This window comes from Salvelinus namaycush, chromosome 2, assembly GCF_016432855.1.
Source record: "Salvelinus namaycush isolate Seneca chromosome 2, SaNama_1.0, whole genome shotgun sequence".
NCBI classification, from domain to species: Eukaryota; Metazoa; Chordata; class Actinopteri; order Salmoniformes; family Salmonidae; genus Salvelinus; species Salvelinus namaycush.
The window spans coordinates 77,405,359-77,430,643 of NC_052308.1; the positions used below are offsets into that span (position 1 = coordinate 77,405,359).

Here is a 25,285-nt window from a genome sequence, read left to right on the forward strand (position 1 = left end):
TAAAGGCAACGCTACCAAGTACTAATTGAGTGAATGTAAACTTCTGACCCACTGGGAATGCGATGAAAGAAATTAAAGCTGAAATAAATAATTCTCTCAGCTATTATTCTGACATTTCACATTCTCAAAATAGTGGTGATCCTAACTGACCTAAGACAGGCAATTTCTATTCGGATTAAATGTCAGGAATTGTGAAAAACTGAGTTTAAGTGTCTTTGGCTAAGGTGTATGTAAACCTCCGACTTCAACTGTATTACAGTGGCTTTGGAGTGTGATGACGCTACTTACTTGACCTGACTGTGTTTTAACCTTTGACAAGCTCTGAGTGTGTTGCTGTTTATCACATTGATGGTATATTCATCAATACTGTTTGAGACGCGTTTCCACTGCCCCCCTCACTTTGCTCCTCAGTGTATTCACATTTTTACACTTCTGCTTTGTATCATTTTTTTCAGTCGTGTGTCTGAGCTGAACAGAATGATGTCATCGGGTGTTCTGATGATGCTCCTGTTCTTTAAGCATGTTACTGCAGACAACTCAGGTAAAGGGTTGATTGGCTTATTCCCGTTTAGGTAACGGAATGAGAGCTTCACTCAGAATATTGTTGCTCCCCAGTGTTTTATTCCCGCAGCCAAAACAGCAACGTTCCGTGTGCAGGTCTCTCATTCCTTTATCGCACTGTATGAGGACACAAGGCGAGACACAGATGCAGACACCGGTGGCAGATGGTTTGAGTCTTTGATATTTATTGAACAATCCAAAAGGGGTACAGAGTGGCAGGCAGGCTCGAGGTCAGGGCAGGCAGAACGGTCAGGCAGGCAGGTACGGAGTCTAGAAAACAGGCAAGGGTCAAAACCGGGAGGACTAGAAAAGGAGAATAGCAAAAGAAGTACGGGAACAACACATACAAGACGAATTGGCACAGAGAGACAGGAAACACAGGGATATATACACTGGTACAGAGAGACAGGAAACACAGGGATATATACACTGGTACAGAGAGACAGGAAACACAGGGATAAATACACTGGCACAGAGAGACAGGAAACACAGGGATATATACACTGGTACAGAGAGACAGGAAACACAGGGATATATACACTGGTACAGAGAGACAGGAAACACAGGGATATATACACTGGTACAGAGAGACAGGAAACACATACAAGACGAACTGGCACAGAGAGACAGGAAACACAGGGATATATACACTGGTACAGAGAGACAGGAAACACAGGGATATATACACTGGTACAGAGAGACAGGAAACACAGTGATAAATACACTGGTACAGAGAGACAGGAAACACAGGGATAAATACACTGGTACAGAGAGACAGGAAACACAGGGATAAATACACTGGTACAGAGAGACAGGAAACACAGGGATAAATACACTGGTACAGAGAGACAGGAAACACAGGGATAAATACACTGGTACAGAGAGACAGGAAACACAGGGATAAATACACTGGTACAGAGAGACAGGAAACACAGGGATATATACACTGGTACAGAGAGACAGGAAACACAGGGATAAATACACTGGCACAGAGAGACAGGAAACACAGGGATATATACACTGGTACAGAGAGACAGGAAACACAGGGATATATACACTGGTACAGAGAGACAGGAAACACAGGGATATATACACTGGTACAGAGAGACAGGAAACACATACAAGACGAACTGGCACAGAGAGACAGGAAACACAGGGATATATACACTGGTACAGAGAGACAGGAAACACAGGGATATATACACTGGCACAGAGAGACAGGAAACACAGGGATATATACACTGGCACAGAGAGACATGAAACACAGGGATATATACACTGGCACAGAGAGACAGGAAACACAGGGATATATACACCAGGGATAATAAGTGACACCTGGAGGGGGTGGAGACAATCACAAGGACAGGTGAATCAGATCAGGGTGTGACACACTGTATTCATTATTTTAGCCTAATTCTCAAGTTCAGGATGTAGATATCACCCTCGTTCTCTTTATTGCCAGAGTTTCAATTGGCGTTCCACCACCAACAACAACCAGGTTAATGGGGGCTCACACTGCGACCAGAGCATCAACTTTCAGGGCTGGTATCGCCTGTTCCTGGGGCACACCAGCGTTCAGATGCCAGAGAGGTGTGTGGAGATTAACATGTGTGGAACCCACGCCCCCCTGTGGCTCACAGAGCCCCATCCCCAGCTGTCAGACAGGGTGGTTCAGAGGGGCGTCTGTGGGAGCTGGTCTGGTAACTGCTGCTTGTTTAAACAACCTCCCATCCATGTCAAAGCCTGCTATGGAAACTACTATGTCTACAAGTTGGTTCCTGCAATAAACTGCCACTTGGCCTACTGTGCAGGTATGACATCATAATGTCCTTGTCACTGTTTCTTAAAGACATTAAGAATGTTCCAAGGTGTCCAATTCAGTCTCTGAACCCAGAACCAAGTCTCTGTATATATATTGACAGTATGTCAAGAGAGACTTTAGACACTCCACAACGGTTGCGTAAACATTTTTGTGCAACTCAGCTGTGGTTTCACAACCGTAGTGACAAATACATTGTACATCAGTCGTATAACCTGAGTGTGTCACAGCAAATCCATGAACGCCCCTCCCCTCTGCTGTTCCAGACGTCAACACCAAGGTGTGTTCTACCTGTAGAGATGATGACACCTGTATGAGTGAGGATAAGATCACCTGGAGGTGTGAGAGGAAAGGTGAATGTTAAGAAGAACACATCGTACTCCTCAGTGATTGATTGACTTATTGGGGAAAAGATGCACTGAGTACAGACCGGGGGTCAAATCCATTTCCAACGTTTTCCAACTTCTGATGGAATACATACAACACTGAGAAAACAACACAGCATATAGTCAATAAATAACTACAACAAATAGATGCAGGAATATGAAAATACAGTCAACCTGTTCTGATCCGTTCATGTTGTCCTCATGGACATGAATAAATCTATTATCATTATCAACAAAAACTCTAACAGCTAAGACGGCCTCGGGAGCCAGACCTCTGCCTTCACTTTTCTGATGTAGCAGAGGCATTAATGCAGTCACACTAAGAGCTACTCAACTTTGTCCAAAGATGAACTCTGACCTATCCTTTAACCCCCCGGGACTGGGACAGTTTAATAGGCAGTGGGAGACTATTCCACAACAGAATACCAGTGTAGTAGGAGGAACGAGTTCCTGCCGCACTATTTGCTCTTGACACCTGGCTGACATCATTTTGTATTCTCTTGTTTTTCTCTCTTCCTCTCTTTCATTCTTTCTCTACTCCCCCTCTCTATCTACCTTTTATAACAGCCCCTACACCTACACCACCTCGGATAACTGTTACCACCACCAATCCTCCTATCATGGCCCCAGAGGTGGTGTGTGGGCAGAGCATGATACAGGTGGGTCTAAACAGGGCTAACCTGAGGGCCGCTGGTCTGAACGCTTCCACAGCTCACCTGGCCGACTCTAGGTGCTCCGCCCACGAGGATCGTAACGGCACGGTGTGGTACCAGGTGGAGCGCAGGGAGGGACGCTGTGGAAACACCCTGGAGGTGAGAACATGTTACCTCAATGTCTGACTGGAGGTTGTTCAACACTGGAAGAGTTTAGACTATAACTGATCCTTAATGTTAGTAGGTCTGTGTATAAGACCTTAATGTTAGTAGGTCTGTGTATAAGACCTTAATGTTAGTAGGTCTGTGTATAAGACCTTAGTGTTAGTAGGTCTGTGTATAAGACCTGAATGTTAGTAGGTCTGTGTATAAGACCTTCATGTTAGTAGGTCTGTGTATAAGACCGTAGTGTTAGTAGGTCTGTGTATAAGACCTTAATGTTAGTAGGTCTGTGTATAAGACCTGAATGTTAGTAGGTCTGTGTATAAGAACTTAATGTTAGTAGGTCTGTGTATAAGACCTGAGTATTAATTTAACTGTGAACACTTTTCTTCTATTTCAGACTAACACCACCCATGCTGTCTACTCCAACAGCTTATTTGTTTATCCAGTAGATGGGAGGAATGACTCTCTCTCCCGACCCGTGAGCTTTCCTCTCTCCTGTGTCTATCCTCTGGGGACAGAGAGCAGTCTGAATGTGGCCATCAGACCCTACCTACTGTGAGAAAATACACAGAATGTTTATTAAGTTTATTCTGACAGAACAGTCATTACGAAATCAAACTGTTTTCGAATAATTCTGTCTTCTGGTTTCCAATTGAAGATATTGTTATACATGAAACACCTACATTAAGATATATAATAAGTGTTTGGAAGTCTTAAGGGGGGCTCCCGGGTGGAGCAGCGGTCTAAGCAGGGCTAGAGGCGTCACTGCAGACACCCTGTTTCAAATCCAGGCTGTATCACAACCGGCTGTGATTGGGAGTCCCATAGGGTGGCGCACAATTGTCCCAGCGTCGTCCGTGTTTGGCTGGTGTAGGCCGTCATTGTAAATAAGAATTTGTTCTTAACCTTTACAGCCCCGGCGTTCCGCTAGCGGAACTCCTCCCACATTCCACTGAAAAGGCAGAGCGCGAAATTCAAAAAGTATTTTTTTGAAATATTTAACTTTCACACATTAACAAGTCCAATACAGCAAATGAAAGATACACATCTTGTGAATCCAGTCAACATGTCCGATTTTTTAAATGTTTTACAGCGAAAACACCACATATATTTATGTTAGCTCACCACCAAATACAAAAAAGGACAGACATTTTTCACAGCACAGGTAGCATGCACGAAACCAACCAAACTAACCAAGAACCAACCAAACTAACCAAGAAACAACGTCATCAGATGATAGTCCTATAACATGTTACACAATAAATCTATGTTTTGTTCGAAAAATTTGCATATTTGAGGTATAAATCAGTTTTACATTGCTGCTACCATCACAGCTACCGTCAGAAATAGCACCGAAGCAGCCAGAGTAATTATAGAGACCAACGTGAAATACCTAAATACTCATCAAAAACATTTCTGAAAAATCGATGGTGTACAGCAAATTAAAGACAAACATCTTGTGAATCCAGCCAATATTTCCGATTTTTTAAGTGTTTTACAGCGAAAACACAATATAGCATTATATTAGCTTACTACAATAGCCTACCACACAACCGCATTCATTCATCAAGGCACGTTAGCGATAGCAATAGGCACGTTAGCGTTAGCGAATAAACCAGCAAAAGATATTAATTTTCACTAACCTTCATAAACCTTCCTCAGATGACAGTCCTATAACATCAGGTTAAACATACACTTATGTTTTGTTCGAAAATGTGCATATTTAGAGCTGAAATCAGTGGTTATCCATTATGCTAACGTAGCATATTTTTCCCAGAATGTGCGGATATTTCTATTAGACTCTCACCTATTCTGACCAAATAGCTATTCATAAACATTACAAAAAAATACATGTTGTATAGGAAACGATAGATTCATTAGTTCTTAATGCAATCGCAGTGTTAGAATTCTAAAAATATCTTCATTACGACATCCAGCTTACGTTATAGCCAGAGAGTGGCCAAATTCTGGGCGCAAAACTACTAATACACAGTTCGACAGATATATGAAATAGCATCACAAAATGGATCCTACTTTTGGTGATCTTCCATCAGAATGTTGTACAAGGGGTCCTTTGTCCAGAACCGTCTTTGTTTGGTATTAGAACGTCGTTTTTCCCTCTTGAATTAGCAAGCACACTGGCCAAGTGGCGCGAAGCTATCCTTCCTGAACATATGCAGACAAAGCAACACGCCTAACGTCCCGAAAAAATTTCAATAATCTAATAAAACTATATTGAAAAAACATACTTTACGATGATATTGTGACATGTATCAAATAAAATCAAAGCCGGAGATAGTATTCGCCTATAACAACAGTTTTTCAGAAGGCAATTACAGGTCCCTCCACGCGCCTTCCAGAAAACCGAAAATGGAGGACACGTCATTCCAAGAGGATTCATTCCATCTCAGACCAAGATAATCAACTCATTTCTTCTCTCACTTCCTCTTGACATCTAGGGGAAGGTGTATGACGTGCAAGTATAGTCATACGTATCATGCCCATTTATAGGCAGGTCCTTGAACAGAGCATCGAATTCAGACTTTCCACTTCCTGGTCAGAAAGTGTGCTGCCAAATGAGTTCTGTTTTACCCACAGACAAAATTCAAACGGTTTTAGAAACTAGAGAGTGTTTTCTATCCAATAGTAATAATAATATGCATATTGTACGAGCAAGAATTGAGTACGAGGCCGTTTAAATTGGGCACGATTTTCCCCCAAAGTGAAAACAGCGCCCTCTGTCCTCAACAGGTTTTAACTGACTTGCCAAGTTAAATAAAGGTTCAATAATAAAATATTTGTTCACACGTTTTTTGTAATAACTTTGATATCTGAAGTTATCAAACTGTCTAATATCTGATGTTATTTGGCTTCATGTTCACCTCTTGATAGGAATAGTCGTGGAGCTGTTGGAGTCGGTGCCAAGGCCAGAGCCTCCATGTTTCTGTATCGTAACTCCAACTACACAGAGTCTTACCCAGCTGGTGAAGTCCTCCTGCCGATTGGTTCCACTCTGCGCGTGGGCGTGTCCGTAGAGGAGTCCGGGATGGAGCGTTTTGTTGTTGTTCTAAGGGACTGCTATGCCAACCAATCCCCCAACCCTGATAATCTCCCGCGGACCTACATGATTCAGGACAGGTCCATGACTCTATTCATCAGCTGTTTGCATGTCTATGTGTGTTTGTTTTGTGTGTGAAGTATGGTATGTTTGTTGCTGTGTACGGTCTGTGTAGCCGTGCATGCCTTGAACCCTTTGCTGTTTCTTGGCTCTTCTCCCAGGTGTCCTACAAATCGTACCCAGGTGACCATGGAGGAAAGCGGCTCGTCCCTCAGGGCTCGCTTCTCTGCTGCGTTGCAGGTGGACTACCGTTACTTCTTCCTGCACTGCAGCCTCAGCCTGTGTGACCAGAGGAGCTCCTCCTGCACTCCAGTGAGTCCTCAACTCCTCCACAGTCTCTCTCTGACTCTTTGACTTTTGTGTTTAGTCTCTCTGACGCAGTGCTAGGTCTCTCTGACGTAGTGGTTGGTCTCTCTGACGTAGTGGTTTGTCTCTTTCTCTCTACAGGTGTGCTCTGGAAGGAAATCTCGCTCTGTGTCTGATACTGTCCTCCTCAAGCCCATAGCCATCGGGCCAATCAGCTGTGAGTAATTCATTCCAGTTTAGTTCATAAGCTAATATACCACCAAGGCTTTAGGCAATAAGTAGCTGACTGCTGTCGCCAAGCTGTGTTTTAGCGACCACCTGCTGGGTGCCAGAGAACGGTGGCTATTTCACAGATTCAACATGTAGATTCTTTGGGAAATGATCAGGAAAATGATGGTCTGGTCAGAGGAACTGTCGTTCTGGTGTGTTTCCTCTCTAACAGTCAGATTCTCTTTGGCCCCCAGGGGCCCAGAGCCTGGAGTGAGCCTTGGGACCCCCAGCATATGACGGATGGCAGGGGGCCAGAGTCTGGAGTGAGCCTTGGGACCCCCAGCATATGAAGGATGGGTTCCCTCCTGCACTACTCCCCTGATCTCCATCCCAACCTACAGCCCAGTGTAACTTTCAAGGGCACAGAAATACTTTGATTCTAGTAATGAATTTCTGCACTACAGTGTGATTTCATTGTACTGTGTATGTTGTATACACATAGACTTGCATTGTTTTAGGACTGATCATTTCCTCAAATCATTGCAAGTTCCAACCAAACCTGAGTTGCTGTGTGTGTATGTTCAGATTCTAAGTAATGAATTGATGCACTACAGTGTGATTTCATTGTACTGCGTATGTTGTATACACATAGACTTGCATTGTTTTAGGACTGATCATTTCCCCTAACCTGAGTTGCTGTGTGTGTATGCTGTGATTTGATGATGTCAATAAATAACTCTGTATGATGATGCTCATTGTCTAATGATTGTCTATTTAACAGGTTGTAAACATAGAAATAAACATGTCTATATGTATTATAAGGCAGGTTAAACACATATTTACAAAAGGCAGAACAACGGGGGACTAATTGACCATAGAGGATTTTGGGAAAACTGGCTAAACTTGTTAAAGACAAGTGACATTCATGATATGTATTTAGTTAATGTACTGAACACTTCCTAGGTTGTTTTACCAAAGCAGGAAGACTGATTGGTGTATTGAAATAGTGCTGTTTAAGTTCCGCTGTAGAAGAACACAATGAAAGACTTCAGAATGACCATGACAGTCTGAGTAGTAGTTTATGATGCTCCTTTCTTATGACTCCATTGTTACTGTTGGTTGAGGACCTTCCACTTCTCTCCATTGTTACTGTTGGTTGAGGACCTTCCTCCTCTCTCCATTGTTACTGTTGGTTGAGGACCTTCCTCCTCTCTCCATTGTTACTGTTGGTTGAGGACCTTCCACTTCTCTCCATTGTTACTGTTGGTTGAGGACCTTCCACTTCTCTCCATTGTTACTGTTGGTTGAGGACCTTCCACCTCTCTCCATTGTTACTGTTGGTTGAGGACCTTCCACCTCTCTCCATTGTTACTGTTGGTTGAGGACCTTCCTCCTCTCTCCATTGTTACTGTTGGTTGAGGACCTTCCACCTCTCTCCATTGTTACTGTTGGTTGAGGACCTTCCACTTCTCTTCATTGTTACTGTTGGTTGAGGACCTTCCACCTCTCTCCATTGTTACTGTTGGTTGAGGACCTTCCACCTCTCTCCATTGTTACTGTTGGTTGAGGACCTTCCTCCTCTCTCCATTGTTACTGTTGGTTGAGGACCTTCCACTTCTCTCCATTGTTACTGTTGGTTGAGGACCTTCCACCTCTCTCCATTGTTATTGTTGGTTGAGGACCTTCCTCCTCTCTCCATTGTTACTGTTGGTTGAGGACCTTCCACTTCTCTCCATTGTTACTGTTGGTTGAGGACCTTCCACCTCTCTCCATTGTTACTGTTGGTTGAGGACCTTCCACTTCTCTCCATTGTTACTGTTGGTTGAGGACCTTCCACCTCTCTCCATTGTTACTGTTGGTTGAGGACCTTCCACCTCTCTCCATTGTTACTGTTGGTTGAGGACCTTCCATTTCTCTCCATTGTTACTGTTGGTTGAGGACCTTCCACCTCTCTCCATTGTTACTGTTGGTTGAGGACCTTCCATTTCTCTCCATTGTTACTGTTGGTTGAGGACCTTCCACCTCTCTCCATTGTTACTGTTGGTTGAGGACCTTCCACTTCTCTCCATTGTTACTGTTGGTTGAGGACCTTCCTCTTCTCTCCATTGTTACTGTTGGTTGAGGACCTTCCACCTCTCTCCATTGTTACTGTTGGTTGAGGACCGTCCATGTCTCTCCATTGTTACTGTTGGTTGAGGACCTTCCACCTCTCTCCATTGTTACTGTTGGTTGAGGACCTTCCACTTCTCTCCATTGTTACTGTTGGTTGAGGACCTTCCACCTCTCTTCATTGTAACTGTTGGTTGAGGACCTTCCACCTCTCTCCATTGTTACTGTTGGTTGAGGACCTTCCACCTCTCTCCATTGTTACTGTTGGTTGAGGACCGTCCATGTCTCTCCATTGTTACTGTTGGTTGAGGACCTTCCACCTCTCTCCATTGTTACTGTTGGTTGAGGACCTTCCACTTCTCTCCATTGTTACTGTTGGTTGAGGACCTTCCACCTCTCTCCATTGTTACTGTTGGTTGAGGACCTTCCACCTCTCTCCATTGTTACTGTTGGTTGAGGACCTTCCACCTCTCTCCATTGTTACTGTTGGTTGAGGACCTTCCACCTCTCTCCATTGTTACTGTTGGTTGAGGACCTTCCACCTCTCTCCATTGTTACTGTTGGTTGAGGACCTTCCACCTCTCTCCATTGTTACTGTTGGTTGAGGACCTTCCACCTCTCTCCATTGTTATTGTTGGTTGAGGACCTTCCACTTCTCTCCATTGTTACTGTTGGTTGAGGACCTTCCACCTCTCTCCATTGTTACTGTTGGTTGAGGACCTTCCACTTCTCTTCATTGTTACTGTTGGTTGAGGACCTTCCATTTCTCTCCATTGTTACAGTAAACTCAATGTGGGTGTTGCCTTCAGGCCCCTGTGCTGGGGCTGGGATTCAATCCAATTCAACACACGACAACATACATGAAAAGATAGCTGCTCTATAACACGCCTTGGACTGAATCCAGGTGTGTGTGTGCGTGCGTGCGCGCGTGCTTATGGCAGAGTGTGTGTTTGTTTGTGTGTGTCCTATTTCCTAACTCAGTTGTGAATTTATTTAATCTGACCACTAAGATTAAACAGTAGGCTACATTTTATGAGGTTTTTGAGAATGGACCAGCGGATTGTTTGTACAGCATAAGATAAGAGTTGCTTGCGTAACTGACTAATGACAATTACACACGTTTATAGACACTGTGTGTGTGTGAACGTGTGAGAGAAAGGGCGAGAGAGAGCCTGCGTGCCTGTGTGTGTGAGAGAGTGGAGAGAGAGAGAGGAGAGAGAGAGAGAGAGAGAGAGTGTGTGTGTTTGTGCGTAAATGGATTGTGAGCACAACTCAGAAGATTATCATGGGAAGATATTGAGTTCTCCAATAAAATGTAACTTGTTATCAGTGACAGCATCTTTCCAGGGGGTGTACTGGTACATCAAGCTGCCTCACCCTACAGAGACAGGAGACAGACTAGTGTCCTGTCCAGGGGGTGTACTGGTACATCAAGCTGCCTCACCCCACAGAAACAGGAGACAGACTAGTGTCCTGTCCAGTGGGTGTACTGGTACATCAAGCTGCCTCACGCTACAGAAACAGTGTCCTGTCCAGGGGGTGTACTGGTACATCAAGCTGCCTCACCCCACAGAAACAGGAGACAGACTAGTGTCCTGTCCAGTGGGTGTACTGGTACATCAAGCTGCCTCACCCTACAGAGACAGGAGATAGACTAGTGTCCTGTCCAGGGGGTGTACTGATACATCAAGCTGCCTCACCCTACAGAAACAGGAGATAGACTAGTGTCCTGTCCAGGGGTCATACTGGTACATCAAGCTGCCTCACCCTACAGAAACAGGAGACAGACTAGTGTCCTGTCCAGAGGGTGTACTGGTACATCAAGCTGCCTCACCCTACAGAAACAGGAGATAGACTAGTGTCCTGTCCAGGGGTCATACTGGTACATCAAGCTGCCTCACCCTACAGAAACAGGAGACAGACTAGTGTCCTGTCCAGAGGGTGTACTGGTACATCAAGCTGCCTCACCCTACAGAGACAGGAGATAGACTAGTGTCCTGTCCAGGGGGTGTACTGATACATCAAGCTGCCTCACCCTACAGAAACAGGAGATAGACTAGTGTCCTGTCCAGGGGTCATACTGGTACATCAAGCTGCCTCACCCTACAGAAACAGGAGATAGACTAGTGTCCTGTCCAGGGGGTGTACTGTACATCAAGCTGCCTCACCATACAGAAACAGGAGATAGACTAGTGTCCTGTCCAGGGGGTGTACTGTACATCATGCTGCCTCACCCTACAGTAACAGGAGATAGACTAGTGTCCTGTCCAGGGGGTGTACTGGTACATCAAGCTGCCTCACCATACAGAAACAGGAGATAGACTAGTGTCCTGTCCAGGGGGTGTACTGTACATCAAGCTGCCTCACCATACAGAAACAGGAGATAGACTAGTGTCCTGTCCAGGGGGTGTACTGGTACATCAAGCTGCCTCACCCTACAGAGACAGGAGATAGACTAGTGTCCTGTCCAGGGGGTGTACTGGTACATCAAGCTGCCTCACCCTACAGAAACAGGAGATAGACTAGTGTCCTGTCCAGGGGGTGTACTGATACATCAAGCTGCCTCACCCTACAGAAACAGGAGATAGACTAGTGTCCTGTCCAGAGGGTGTACTGGTACATCAAGCTGCCTCACCTTACAGAAACAGGAGATAGACTAGTGTCCTGTCCAGGGGTCATACTGGTACATCAAGCTGCCTCACCCTACAGAAACAGGAGATAGACTAGTGTCCTGTCCAGGGGTCATACTGGTACATCAAGCTGCCTCACCCTACAGAAACAGGAGATAGACTAGTGTCCTGTCCAGGGGTCATACTGGTACATCAAGCTGCCTCACCCTACAGAAACAGGAGACAGACTAGTGTCCTGTCCAGAGGGTGTACTGGTACATCAAGCTGCCTCACCCTACAGAAACAGGAGATAGACTAGTGTCCTGTCCAGGGGTCATACTGGTACATCAAGCTGCCTCACCCTACAGAAACAGGAGACAGACTAGTGTCCTGTCCAGAGGGTGTACTGGTACATCAAGCTGCCTCACCCTACAGAAACAGGAGATAGACTAGTGTCCTGTCCAGGGGTCATACTGGTACATCAAGCTGCCTCACCCTACAGAAACAGGAGATAGACTAGTGTCCTGTCCAGAGGGTGTACTGGTACATCAAGCTGCCTCACCCTACAGAAACAGGAGATAGACTAGTGTCCTGTCCAGGGGTCATACTGGTACATCAAGCTGCCTCACCCCACAGAAACAGGAGACAGACTAGTGTCCTGTCCAGAGGGTGTACTGGTACATCAAGGTGCCTCACCCTACAGAGACAGGAGATAGACTAGTGTCCTGTCCAGGGGTCATACTGGTACATCAAGCTGCCTCACCCTACAGAGACAGGAGATAGACTAGTGTCCTGTCCAGGGGGTGTACTGGTACATCAAGGTGCCTCACCCTACAGAAACAGGAGATAGACTAGTGTCCTGTCCAGTGGGTGTACTGGTACATCAAGCTGCCTCACCCTACAGAGACAGGAGATAGACTAGTGTCCTGTCCAGGGGGTGTACTGGTACATCAAGGTGCCTCACCCTACAGAAACAGGAGATAGACTAGTGTCCTGTCCAGAGGGTGTACTGGTACATCAAGCTGCCTCACCCTACAGAAACAGGAGATAGACTAGTGTCCTGTCCAGTGGGTGTACTGGTACATCAAGCTGCCTCACCCTACAGAAACAGGAGACAGACTAGTGTCCTGTCCAGGGGGTGTACTGGTACATCAAGCTGCCTCACCCTACAGAAACAGGAGATAGACTAGTGTCCTGTCCAGGGGGTGTACTGGTACATCAAGCTGCCTCACCGTACAGTAACAGGAGATAGACCAGTGTCCTGTCCAGGGGTCGTACTGGTACATCAAGCTGCCTCACCCTACAGAGACAGGAGATAGACTAGTGTCCTGTCCAGTGGGTGTACTGGTACATCAAGGTGCCTCACCCTACAGTAACAGGAGATAGACTAGTGTCCTGTCCAGGGGGTGTACTGGTACATCAAGCTGCCTCACCCTACAGAAACAGGAGATAGACTAGTGTCCTGTCCAGGGGGTGTACTGGTACATCAAGCTGCCTCACACCACTCATTGTTTCTCAATCCTGGTCCTGGGGACCAAAAGGGGTATACATTGTTGTGTTTACCCTAGCACTCACAACTTCATTCCACTAATCAACATCATCATCATCATTATCAAGCATTCGATTTCAGTCAGGTGTGTTAGTACAGGGGCGAAACCAAAAACGTGCCTCTCTTTGGATCCCTAGGACCAGGATTGGGAAACACCTGGGCTACAGAAAGAGGAAATCAAAATGGGCTTTTTGGTCTTCATTTAAAGTTATGGTTAGGCATAAAGTAAGCAGTGTGGTTAAGGTTAGGGTTAGGGTTAGGCATAAAGTAAGCAGTGTGGTTAAGGTTAAGGTTAGGGTTAGGGTTAGGGTTAGGGTTAGGGTTAAGTTTAGGGTTAGGGTTAGGGTTAGGGTTAGGCTTTTTGGTCTTCATTTAAAGTTATGGTTAGGCATAAAGTAAGCAGTGTGGTTAAGGTTAGGCATAAAGTAAGCAGTGTGGTTATGGTTAGGCATAAAGTAAGCAGTGTGGTTATGGTTAGGCACAAAGTAAGCAGTGTGGTTAAGGTTAGGCATAAAGTAAGCAGTGTGGTTATGGTTAGGCATAAAGTAAGCAGTGTGGTTAAGGTTAGGCATAAAGTAAGCAGTGTGGTTATGGTTAGGCATAAAGTAAGCAGTGTGGTTAAGGTTAGGCATAAAGTAAGCAGTGTGGTTAAGGTTAGGTTGAAAATCAGATTATAAGAAGAAACATTTTTAAAATAGGCGGGGCTTCTGACTTTACCACTTGCCCACATAATAACGACCGATAGGCTCCTGCCCAATGGGCCCTTCTGGCTCCGACCAGTATGACCTATTATCATGACTTATTATCAATGACAGACCAACATAACACAATCTCTGAGTGATGAGCTCATTAGTTCAGCTCCATACAGTAAATAAAGAGGCATTACACTTTCAACTAAAATGTTTGTCAGACATTTTCAGTTTTCAGACTTCCAAAGTTAACTAATGTCAAGATGTAGATTCAGCTGTATGCCTCAACCCAAAGTGAATGGAAAAGATAAGCACTGAAGAAAACCCTTTGGATTGAGGCATATGGCAAGATCTGCCCAACCGATGTTGTGGGTTTCATCTTGACATTAGTCTACTTTTGAGGTCTGAAAGTCTTTCATTTATGAGTGAAATGTCCCTTTAAAGCAGTGTTTCCCAATCCTGGTCCTGGGGACCCAAACGGGGACACATTTTTCCAATGTGCTAACATACCTGATTCAAATCAAATTTGATTGATGGTGATTTGATTAGTTGAATCAAATGTGTTCGGTGCTAGGACGAAATGTATCCACCCCCCCACCCCCTTTTGGTATTGGGAAACACTGCTTTAAACAATACACTTTATTCAGTTGTTCAATGTTTCAGTGTCATCACCATGGGCACATTGGCACAAGGCTAACTGGCATAGATTATATTTCTAATAGTTCATTAGTAACGATTAATATGTAACTCCGTTAAAAACAATATCCCTTTACTGTAGTCACATGATGTGCCCCACCACCCCCTCCTCCCCTGAAAAACTAGTGGATATATTCTCTAGCTCAATGGTCAAATCCATCATATGCTGATTGGTAAGTGAGCGATGTCTTTTTCCATAGTTTCAACTATAGCTTATTCATTCTGCATGAAAATACTTCACATTGTATTATTTGATTTTGACACAATTGAAGTGAAGGGGGAATTCAGGAACTCTGGAAGTGGATAATTTGTTATTTGTAAACGCTTCTTCAATTATAAAACTAAAACTTGTTTGTTTCGCTCGTTAGCCTTTATCATGTTTTGACCCTGATGAAGACTATTAGGCCGAAACACGTTCGTTTTATGATTAAAGAAGCATTTTTCTGTCGGAAGTGCTCCCTTTGGCTATAATTGTACCAAAAAATAGATATATTATTTTTTTATTCTTTATTTTTCAGTCGTGTGTCTGATCTGAAGAGAAGCTGAACAGAATGACGTCATCGGGTGTTCTGATGGTGCTCCTGTTCTTTAAGCATGTTACTGCAGACAACTCAGGTAAAGGATTGATTGGCTTATTCCCGTTTAGGTAATGAGAGAATGTTGGTTGAGGACCTTCCACTTCTCTCCATTGTTACTGTTGGTTGAGAACCTTCCACCTCTATAGCCCCCAATGCAATACACTGTAATAGACTGTACATGGGATACATATTGACTTGTAGAGAGAGAACTTGTCTACCTGTCTCAGCTAAAGTGGTGTGGGAATTACTCAGTAGGGTGTCTACGTACTAAATATGGTAAGTTTTGAACAGGGACTGTGTCGCACGATCTGATGCTTGGAGGGGGTATAGATAGCTATGGAGGGGGTATAGATAGCTATGGAGGGGGTATAGATAGCTATGGAGTGGGTAAAGAACAAAGTCCTGATGAATATGTACAACACAGTCCTCCTACAAAAGTGCATATATTTGGTTAGTAGAGACCCTACTGAGTATTTCCCACCCCACTTTAGCTGAGACAGGTAGACAAGTTCTCTCTCTACAAGTCAATATGTATCCCATGTACAGTCTATTACGGTGTATTGCATTGGGGGCTATGGAGAGGGTGGAGAACAAAGTATTTCATATTCAGTCTACTCTATTGCATTGCAGTGAATGGAGTGGGTGGAGTAAGCATTCACCAGCACTCTATATTAAACCCATTGCCCAGCACAAGATACCAATTTTGTTTGGCAGACTCTATTGATTTATTCCAATAACCTAGATTTGTATTTCATTAAACGTGTATTTATTTAAATATAGCCTACTTTCAAAATACCAGTATTTGGGTAAACTTTCAAAATAAATGCTGGTGTAAATAATACAATATTACAAATATAATACTTCATATTATCCACACCTTTTTTCAAAGGTGGTTGCAATGCTGTGAAAACCAGTTGTACTGAACAAAACAAAAATGCACCGACATTGGATGCCAACCACCGAGAAACCCCACCAAAGAAGAAAGAGGTTGTTAGCTAGCTTGGGGACACCGGTACACAGTGTACTTCGCCCCCGCCTGCCAGGCACTGCTTTCCCTGCAGTTCTGTTAACGTTACGGCGAGGAAAGTAGCTAGCTAGTGTAACCAACCAAACTCTTGAATGGGACTACTGGGTAGGGATTACCCCCACTTTAACGTTAAAATAACTACAGGAAAGCAGTGCTAGGCAGGCGGGGGCAAAGGACACTGTGTGCCGATGTCCTAGCTAGCAACCTCAATAGCAGTGGGCGCGACATGTAGTAAGTGACAAGTGATGGGCGCGACATGTAGTGGGTGCCGCATGTAGTAAACATGGTCTGCAAATAGACCCTTCTCAGCAAGAGGGCACTGACTTTACTGAGGCAATTGATCATCTTTGGCTGATGGAGAGACGTGGCGGAGGGACCTTTTAAGCGAATTAATAAAGTTGCTGGTGGCAATCAGCTTTGAAATTAGCATATTTTGCATCATGGTTTGGATATTACAAACAAAGTACTAGGGTAGTTAATTTATGTTAGCTTCAGCCAGGACCTGCCACCCTAAGCAAGATAAATAAATTGCTACCCTCCTATACACTGCAAAACTAGAATAGTCCCAGTAAGCAAAACAATGTTGAAAAGACGTCTAAGAACTTATTTTACAGATGTTGAAGTTAGGTTCATTTTAGATTCTGAATGAAAGGTGAAAATACGTATTTTCCGGATGTTTAAAATACTTATTTTCCAGAAGTTAAAAATTCATATTTTCCAGACATTGAAAACATCGTTTTTTCTGGACGTTGAAATCAGGTACATTTTCGGTTCTGAATGAAATTAGAAAATATGTATTTTCTGGAGGTTGAAAATATGTATTTTCTGGACGTTGAAGAAACGTATTTTCCGAACATTTAAATCTTGTTCATTTTCGGTTCTTAATTAAAGTTGAAAAGACATCATTTACAGACGTTTATGTTTGGACCAAGGCCGGTCCATACCAGACCAAATCTGAACAAAACAGACGGCCGGACCAAAAATCAATGTCCATGGATGTGGAACTCAAGGCTGGTCCAGACAGAACCAAATAAAGACGTCCAAAAGACGTCAGCATCGGTCTGTGATTACTGGACTGTAGCCTACAGTGTCAGCCAGAATGGAATTTTAGGAATGCCCATCCATATGGTAGGCCTACAGTTTGTAAAACAACCAGTTGCATTGAATTTATTAGTCCTGATTCCTGTGACTAATCAATTTGGTTATTTAATCTCTGAATATCAGCTGCCCAGTTATCCTGAGCCTACTTCCAATGAGAATTAATGTGTACACACCACCAAATGCAGAAGTATTTTATTTTTCGCTATGATCAGCTGGGTAAAAATGGACAGATACAAACTTGAAATCTCTGATCATGACAATTTAGCCCACGGGGTGAAGCGCCTCTGATTTTGAAAAAAGTGACCACTACTTATCCCAAGACGGCATCAGTGCTCACTTAAAAATACTATATACAGTTGAAGTCGGAAGTTTACATACATTTATGTTGGAGTCATTAAAACAAATTTTTCAACCACCCCACAAATTTCTTGTTAACAAACTACAGTTTTGGCAAGACGGTTAGGACATCTACTTTGTGTATGACACAAGTCATTTTTCCAACAATTGTTTACAGACAGATTATTTCACTTATAATTCACTGTATTACAATTCCAGTGGGTCAGAAGTTTACATACACTAAATTGACTGTGCCTTTAAACAGCTTGGAAAATTCCAGGAAATTATGTCATGGCTTTAGAAGCTTCTGATAGGCTAATTGACATAATTTGAGTCAATTGGAGGTGTACCTGTGGATGTATTTCAAGGCCTACCTTCAAACTCAGTGCCTCTTTGCTTGACATCATGGGAAAATCAAAAGAAATCAGCCATGACCTCAGAAAAAAAATTGTAGACCTCCACAAGTCTGGTTCATCATTGGGAGCAATTTCCAAACGACTGAAGGTACCACGTTCATCTGTACAAACAATAGTACGCAAGTATAAGCACCATGGGACCACGCAGCCGTCATACCGCTCAGGTAGGAGATGCGTTCTGTCTCCTAGAGATGAACGTACTTTGGTGAGAAAAGTGCAAATCATTCCCAGAACAACAGCAAAGGACCTTGTGAAGATGCTGGAGGAAACTGGTACAAAAGTATCTATATCCACAGTAAAACGAGTCCTATATCGACATAACCTGAAATACCGCTCAGCAAGGAAGAAGCCACTGCTCCAAAACAGCCATAAAAAAGCCAGACTACGGTTTGCAACTGCACATGGAGACAAAGATCGTACTTTTTGGAGAAATGTCCTCTGGTCTGATGAAACAAAAATATAACTGTTTGGCCATAATGACCATCGTTATGTTTGGAGGATAAAGGGGGAGGCTTGCAAGCCGAAGAACACCATCCCAACTGTGACGCACGGGTGTGGCAGCATCATGTTGTGAGGGTGCTTTGCTGCAGGAGGGATTGGTGCACTTCACAAAATAGATGGCATCATGAGGGAGGAAATTATGTGGATATATTGAAGCAACATCTCAAGACATCAGTCAGGAAGTTAAAGCTTGGTCGCAAATGGGTCTTCCAAATAAACAATGACCCCAAGCATACTTCCAAAGTTGTGGCAAAATGGCTTCAGGACAACAAAGTCAAGGTATTGGAGTGGCCATCACAAGCCCTGACCTCAATCCTATAGAAAATTTGTGGGCAGAACTGAAAAAGTGTGTGCGAGCAAGGAGGCCTACAAACCTGACTCAGTTACACCAGCTCTGTCAGGAGGAATGGGCCAAAATTCACCCAACTTATTGTGGAAGGCTACCCAAAACGTTTGACCCAAGTTAAACAATTTAAAGGCAATGCTACCAAATACTAATTGAATGTATGTAAACTTCTGACCCACTGGGAATGTGATGAAAGAAATAAAAGCTGAAATAAATCATTCTCTCTACTATTATTCTGACATTTCTGTCACGCCCTGACCTTAGAGAGCCGTTTTATTTCTCTATTTGGTTAGGTCAGGGTGTGATGTGGGGTGGGCATTCTATGTTTTCTGTTTCTATGTTTTGGCGGGGTATGGTTCTCAATCAGGGACAGCTGTCTATCGTTGTCTCTGATTGGGAATCATACTTAGGCAGCCTGTTTTTCCACCTTAGTTGTGGGTAGTTGTCTTTGTTAGTGGCCAGTATAGCCCTAGTAAGCTTCACGTTCGTTTTTGTTGATTCTTGTTTTGTTGGCGTCATTTATAATAAAGTAAAATGTACGCTCACCACGCTGCACCTTGGTCCGGTCATTTCCAAGACGACGTTCGTGACAATTTCACATTCTTAAAATAAAGTGGCGATCCTAACTGACCTAAGACAGGGAATTCTTTACTAAGATTAAATGTCAGGAATTGTGAAAAACTGATTTTAAATGTATTTGGCTGAGGTGTATGTAAACTAATGACTTCAACTGTACCACTGGATGAGATAAATTGTAATAGTTTTTTAGCAGAATTATGTGAGGTTTTATGTGTTGTTGTTCTTAGGCACGATGTGAAGGGGTGTGCCTGGATACAGCCCTTAGCAGTGACATATTGGCCATATACCACAAACCCCCGATGTGCATTATTGCTATTATAAACTGGTTACCAACGTAATTAGAACAGTAAACAAGTAATTTTACATCATACTTGTGGTATATTTAAGCAATAAGGCACGAGGGGGTGTGGTATACGGCCAATATACCACGGCTAAGGGCTGTTCTTAGCCTGTGGTATATTGGCCATATAACACAAATCTTCAAGGTGCCTTATTGCTATTATAAACTGTTTACCAACGTATTTAGAGCAGTAATTATAAATGTTTTTTCATACCTGTGATATACGGTCTGATATACCACGGCTGTCAGCCAATCAGCATTCAGGGCTCTAACCAACCAGTTTATAATGTCTGATATTCCACAGCTTTCAACCAATCAGCATCCAGGACCCAAACTACCCAGTTTATAACGGCCAATATATCACACCTCCTCGGGCCTTATTGATTAAATTTAATGTAGTGTCTTGTCATAAGCTTTATGGGGGAATTGTTTTCTCAGGTACGGTTGTTACCAGTTGTGAGGCGTGTCATGACCAAGCCACCTGCCTAGACTCACCTGTGGAACGTGAGAGGGGAGATGCTTTCCAAACCGGGTCTGTCACTTGCACCTGTCAAGATGGCTTCGTTGGCGACGGCATCACATGCTACGACCTTGAATTCTGCGCTAAAGGCTTTTGCTGTTGTCAAGGTTACGGCTGGTCCTCGGAGCTGGGCTGTGTGGACGTTGACGAGTGTTCCCTCCCAGACCAACCCTGCAGCCCTCCTCAGGTCTGTGAGAACACCCCCGGATCCTTCAACTGCCTGGTGCCTCATGAAGACGACCTCCACTCCAGTCCTGGTTCTGACTCCCGTTCAGTGCAGTTTCAGTGCGGGGGGAGACGGTGTCCAGTGGGAGAGGACTGTATCAGTGTTGGTGGAACATCCCTCTGTGCAGACCCCTGCCTGCACTACTCTGTACTGAATGACGACTGGCGTTCCACCACCAACTACGGTCCAGCTAACGGCTACCACTGTGACTCGTCTGTCAACTGGCAGGGCTGGTATCGCCTGTTCCTGGGGAACACCAGTGTTCAGATGCCAGAGAGGTGTGTGGAAAAGTACATGTGTGGGACGGAGATCCCCTTGTGGCTTCCATTAGCGCATCCCCAGCTGTTAGACGGGGTGGTTCAGAGGAGCGTCTGTGGACACTATTACTATGACTGCTGCTACTGGAGGCAAAATCCCATCCATGTCAAAGCCTGCTATGGAAACTACTATGTCTACAAGTTTGTCCCTACAACAACATGCAACATGGCCTACTGTGCAGGTATATTGCATCGTAAAGGGATTATCCCTGATTCTTAGAGACACAAAGAATGTTCAAGTAACTAGACATAACAAAGCCATTTAACACTACCTCTGTCTCTTCCAGATGTCAACACCACGGTGTGTTCTACATGTGGAGTGTTTGATGCCTGTGTGAGCGACAATGAGACCAACTGGAGATGTGAGAGGAAAGGTTAGTGTATAAACTGCATTGTCACATCTGTATTTTTTTCAAACACTATGAAACACAGAGATTTAGGGGTGAAATGATGTATCTTTAAGATGCATATCTTTTAACCAATAAGGTCAGAGGAGGCGTGGTATATTGGCCATATATCACAAACCCCCAAGGTGCCTTACTGCTATTATAAACTGATTACCAACGGAATTAGAACAGTAAAAATACATGTTTTCTCATACCCGTGGTATATGGTCTCAGATACCACGGCTTTCAGCCAATCAACATTCAGGGTTCCAGCCCTGAATGATGATTGGTTGACAAGGCAGCTTGGGGGTTTGTGGTATATGGCCAATATTCCACGGCTGAGGGATGTATCCAGGCATTCCGTGTTGCGTGGTGTATAAGAAGCCACACAGGGATCTCATTCTCACACATGTACCTGTTCACACACCTTATTGCTTATATAACCTCCTGAGTTGTTTACTTAGCTCCAGAGCTGGTGTGTGGGCGGAGCCTCCTGAAGGTGGGCCTTCCAAATGTTTACCTGGAGGCTGCTGGTCTGGATGCTTCCTCTGCTCACCTGGCCGACCACCGCTGCTCCGCCCACGAGGATCGTAACGGCACGGTGTGGTACCAGGTGGAGCGCAGGGAGGGACGCTGTGGGAACACTCTGGAGGTGAGAAATATTTTCACTTTATGTTCAAGAAGGTTCTATATTGCTGTCCCATCCCCAATATTTTCCCAGTAGAAGTTTTATGAATTATTACTAAACATACACTTTAGTTGGTTTGCATCTTACTTTTTAAATTGATAATTTTTTATTTATTTCACCTTTATTTAACCAGGTAGGCTAGTTGAGAACAAGTTCTCATTTACAACTGAGCTACACGGGATGCAATGGTGCCTTTCGGACAGTTCAGATTGTTGGTGGAGGAACCTCTGCTTGTTTTTTCAATTGTGTTTTTGTATTTTTGTGTTTTCTATGCTCCTGCCTTGATTTAAGTATGTGTGTCTCTAACATTTAATGTGTAGTAGCTGCTGGTCTTGTCATGAGACCTTGGTCTCAATAGGACTCCCTGCTTTAAATCAAGGTTAAGTAAATAAACAGGGCTGAAGACGAATATGACATTAGTGTTAACGGTGGTTAATTGTCAAACACATCACTGTGATTTCACGGCAGTCTACACATCACTAATGCAAGCAGGCCTAATAAATGCATGAATATGACATATTTCTTAACCCCCCCCCCCCTTTTCCCAGACAAACGCCACCCATGCTGTCTTCTCCAACAGCTTATTCGTTTATCCAGTAGATGGGAGAAACGACTCCCGACCCTTCGGCTTTCCCTTCTCCTGTGTCTATCCTCTGGAGACAGAGAGCAGTCTGGATGTGGCCATCAGACCTCTCCCACTGTGAGAAAATATGCAGAAAGTCCATTCTGTTTATTCTGTTGTCTTTGTGCAGACTACACTATTAGAAAAAATGTGCCATCTAGAACCTAAAAGGATTCTTCGGCTGTCCCCATAGGAGAACCCTTTGAAGAACCCCTTTTGGTTCCAGGCAGAAACCTTTTGGATCCAGATATAATTATTTTGAGTTCCATGTAGAACGCTCTCCACAGAGGGTTCTACCTAGAACCAAAACAGGTTCAACCTGGAACCAAAAAGGGTTCTCCTATGGGGACAGCCAAAGAACCCTTTTGGAACTGTTTTTTCTAACAGTGTCATCATTATGAACATTCAACTGTTATTTTAATGTTCATAAAGTTTGATTTGATTTGTAGCTTCACCTCTTTGTACCTTTGTACCTCTTCACAGAACGGATCATAAAGTTGTCAGAGTCGGTGCCAAGGCCAAGGCCTCCATGTCTCTGTACCGCGACACCAACTACACACAGCCTTACCCAGCTGGTCAGCCAGTCACCCTGATTGCGGGTTCCTCCCTGTACGTGGGCGTGTCCGTAGAGGAGTCCGAGGCAGAACGTTTTGTCGTTGTTCTGGAAGACTGCTACACCACGGAATCACCCAGCCCTGATAATCTCCCACAGACCTACATGATTCAGGACAGGTCCATGACTCTGTTCAGCTGTTTGCATGTCTATGTGTGTTTGTTTTGTGTGTGAAGTACGGTATGTTTGTTGCTGTGTACGGTCTGTGTAGCCGTGCATGCCTTGAACCCTTTGCTGTTTCTTGGCTCTTCTCCCAGGTGTCCTACAAATCGTACCCAGGTGACAGTGGAGGAAAGCGGCTCGTCCCTCAGGGCTCGCTTCTCTGCTCTACTGCAGGGGGACTACCGTTACATCTTCCTGCACTGCAGCCTCAGCCTGTGTGACCAGAGGAGCTCCTCCTGCACTCCAGTGAGTCCTGATGTTCTTCTCAGACTCATTAACTCTCTCCTTGGGCTTTCAGGTTTCGTTGTGTTTGGTCAGTCTGACTCAGTGTTTGGTCTCTCTGACTTAGTGTTTGGTCTCTCTGACTTAGTGTTTGGTCTCTCTGACTTAGTGGTTGGTCTCTCTGACTTAGTGTTTGGTCTCTCTGACTTAGTGGTTGGTCTCTCTGACTTAGTGTTTGGTCTCTCTGACTTAGTGGTTGGTCTCTCTGACTTAGTGTTTGGTCTCTCTGACTTAGTGTTTGGTCTCTCTGACTTAGTGTTTGGCCTCTCTGACTTAGTGGTTGGTCTCTCTGACTTAGTGTTTGGTCTCTCTGACTTAGTGTTTGGTCTCTCTGACTTAGTGTTTGGTCTCTCTGACTTAGTGTTTGGTCTCTCTGACTTAGTGGTTGGTCTCTCTGACTTAGTGTTTGGTCTCTCTGAGTTAGTGGTTGGTCTCTCTGACTGTTTGGTTTCTCTCTCTACAGGTGTGTTCCAGGAGGAGATCCCGCTCTGTGTCCAAGTCCATCCGCCTCAAGCCCCTCACCATCGGGCCAATCACCTGTAAATATTTTACTTTAGTAATGACTTACATAGTTTATGAGCTAATATATTGTATAGGCTTTGGACCTAAATGTAGAATAGTCGTGAAATTAACAAAAATGAGTGTCCGATATTCTGGTCAGAAGCACCCGGCCGTCGTGCTGGTGTGTTTCCTCTCTAACAGTCAGATTCTCTTTGGCCCCCAGGGGCCCAGAGTCTGGAGTGAGCCTTGGGAACCCCCAGCATATGAAGGATGGCAGGGGCCCAGAGTCTGGAGTGAGCCTTGGGAACCCCCAGCATATGAAGGATGGCAGGGGCCCAGAGTCTGGAGTGAGCCTTGGGACCCCCAGCATATGAAGGATGGGGTCCCTCCTGCACTACTCCCCTGATCTCCATCCCAACCTACAGCCCAGTGTAACTTTCAAGGGCACAGAAATACACGTTTAGATTCTAAGTAATGAATTGATGCACTACAGTGTGATTTCATTGTACTGTGTATGTTGTATACACATAGACTTGCATTGTTTTAGGACTGATCATTTCCCCAAACCTGAGTTGATGTGTGTGTATGCTGTGATTTGATGATGTCAATAAATAACTCTGTATGATGATGCTCATTGTCTAATGATTGTCTATTTAACAGGTTGTAAACATAGAAATAAACATGTCTATATTTAATGTAAGGCAGGTTAAACACATATTTACAAAAGGCAGAACAACAGAGGACTAATTGACCATAGAGGATTTTGGGAAAACTGGCTAAACTTGTTAAAGACAAGTGACATTCATGATATGTATTTAGTTAATGTACTGAACACTTCCTAGGTTGTTTTACCAAAGCAGGAAGACTGATTGGT

The 25,285-nt window shown here is 44.1% G+C and overlaps 2 protein-coding genes across 3 annotated transcripts; both read left to right on the forward strand.

Annotated features, from left to right (window-relative positions):
• The first annotated feature begins 472 nt into the window (after positions 1-472).
• On the forward strand, positions 473-25,041 carry LOC120018554 (uromodulin-like). Of its 2 annotated transcripts, none has more exons than XM_038961778.1 (9): positions 473-541; positions 20,533-21,339; positions 21,445-21,531; positions 22,008-22,195; positions 22,780-22,931; positions 23,337-23,585; positions 23,724-23,874; positions 24,374-24,449; positions 24,635-25,041. In XM_038961778.1, exons 1-9 carry the CDS (start codon positions 478-480, stop codon positions 24,652-24,654), a joined length of 1,794 nt encoding a protein of 597 aa, XP_038817706.1. In that variant the 5' UTR covers positions 473-477; the 3' UTR covers positions 24,655-25,041. The 2 variants fall into 2 exon arrangements, with proteins under 2 accessions (XP_038817706.1, XP_038817702.1); XM_038961774.1 differs by lacking the exon at positions 473-541 and adding an exon at positions 15,389-15,485.
• On the forward strand, positions 2,656-7,733 carry LOC120019100 (uromodulin-like). Its single transcript, XM_038962359.1, has 7 exons — positions 2,656-2,733; positions 3,334-3,578; positions 3,982-4,139; positions 6,477-6,722; positions 6,864-7,014; positions 7,150-7,225; positions 7,473-7,733. Exons 1-7 carry the CDS (start codon positions 2,694-2,696, stop codon positions 7,490-7,492), a joined length of 936 nt encoding a protein of 311 aa, XP_038818287.1. The 5' UTR covers positions 2,656-2,693; the 3' UTR covers positions 7,493-7,733.
• Positions 25,042-25,285: the final 244 nt, after the last annotated feature.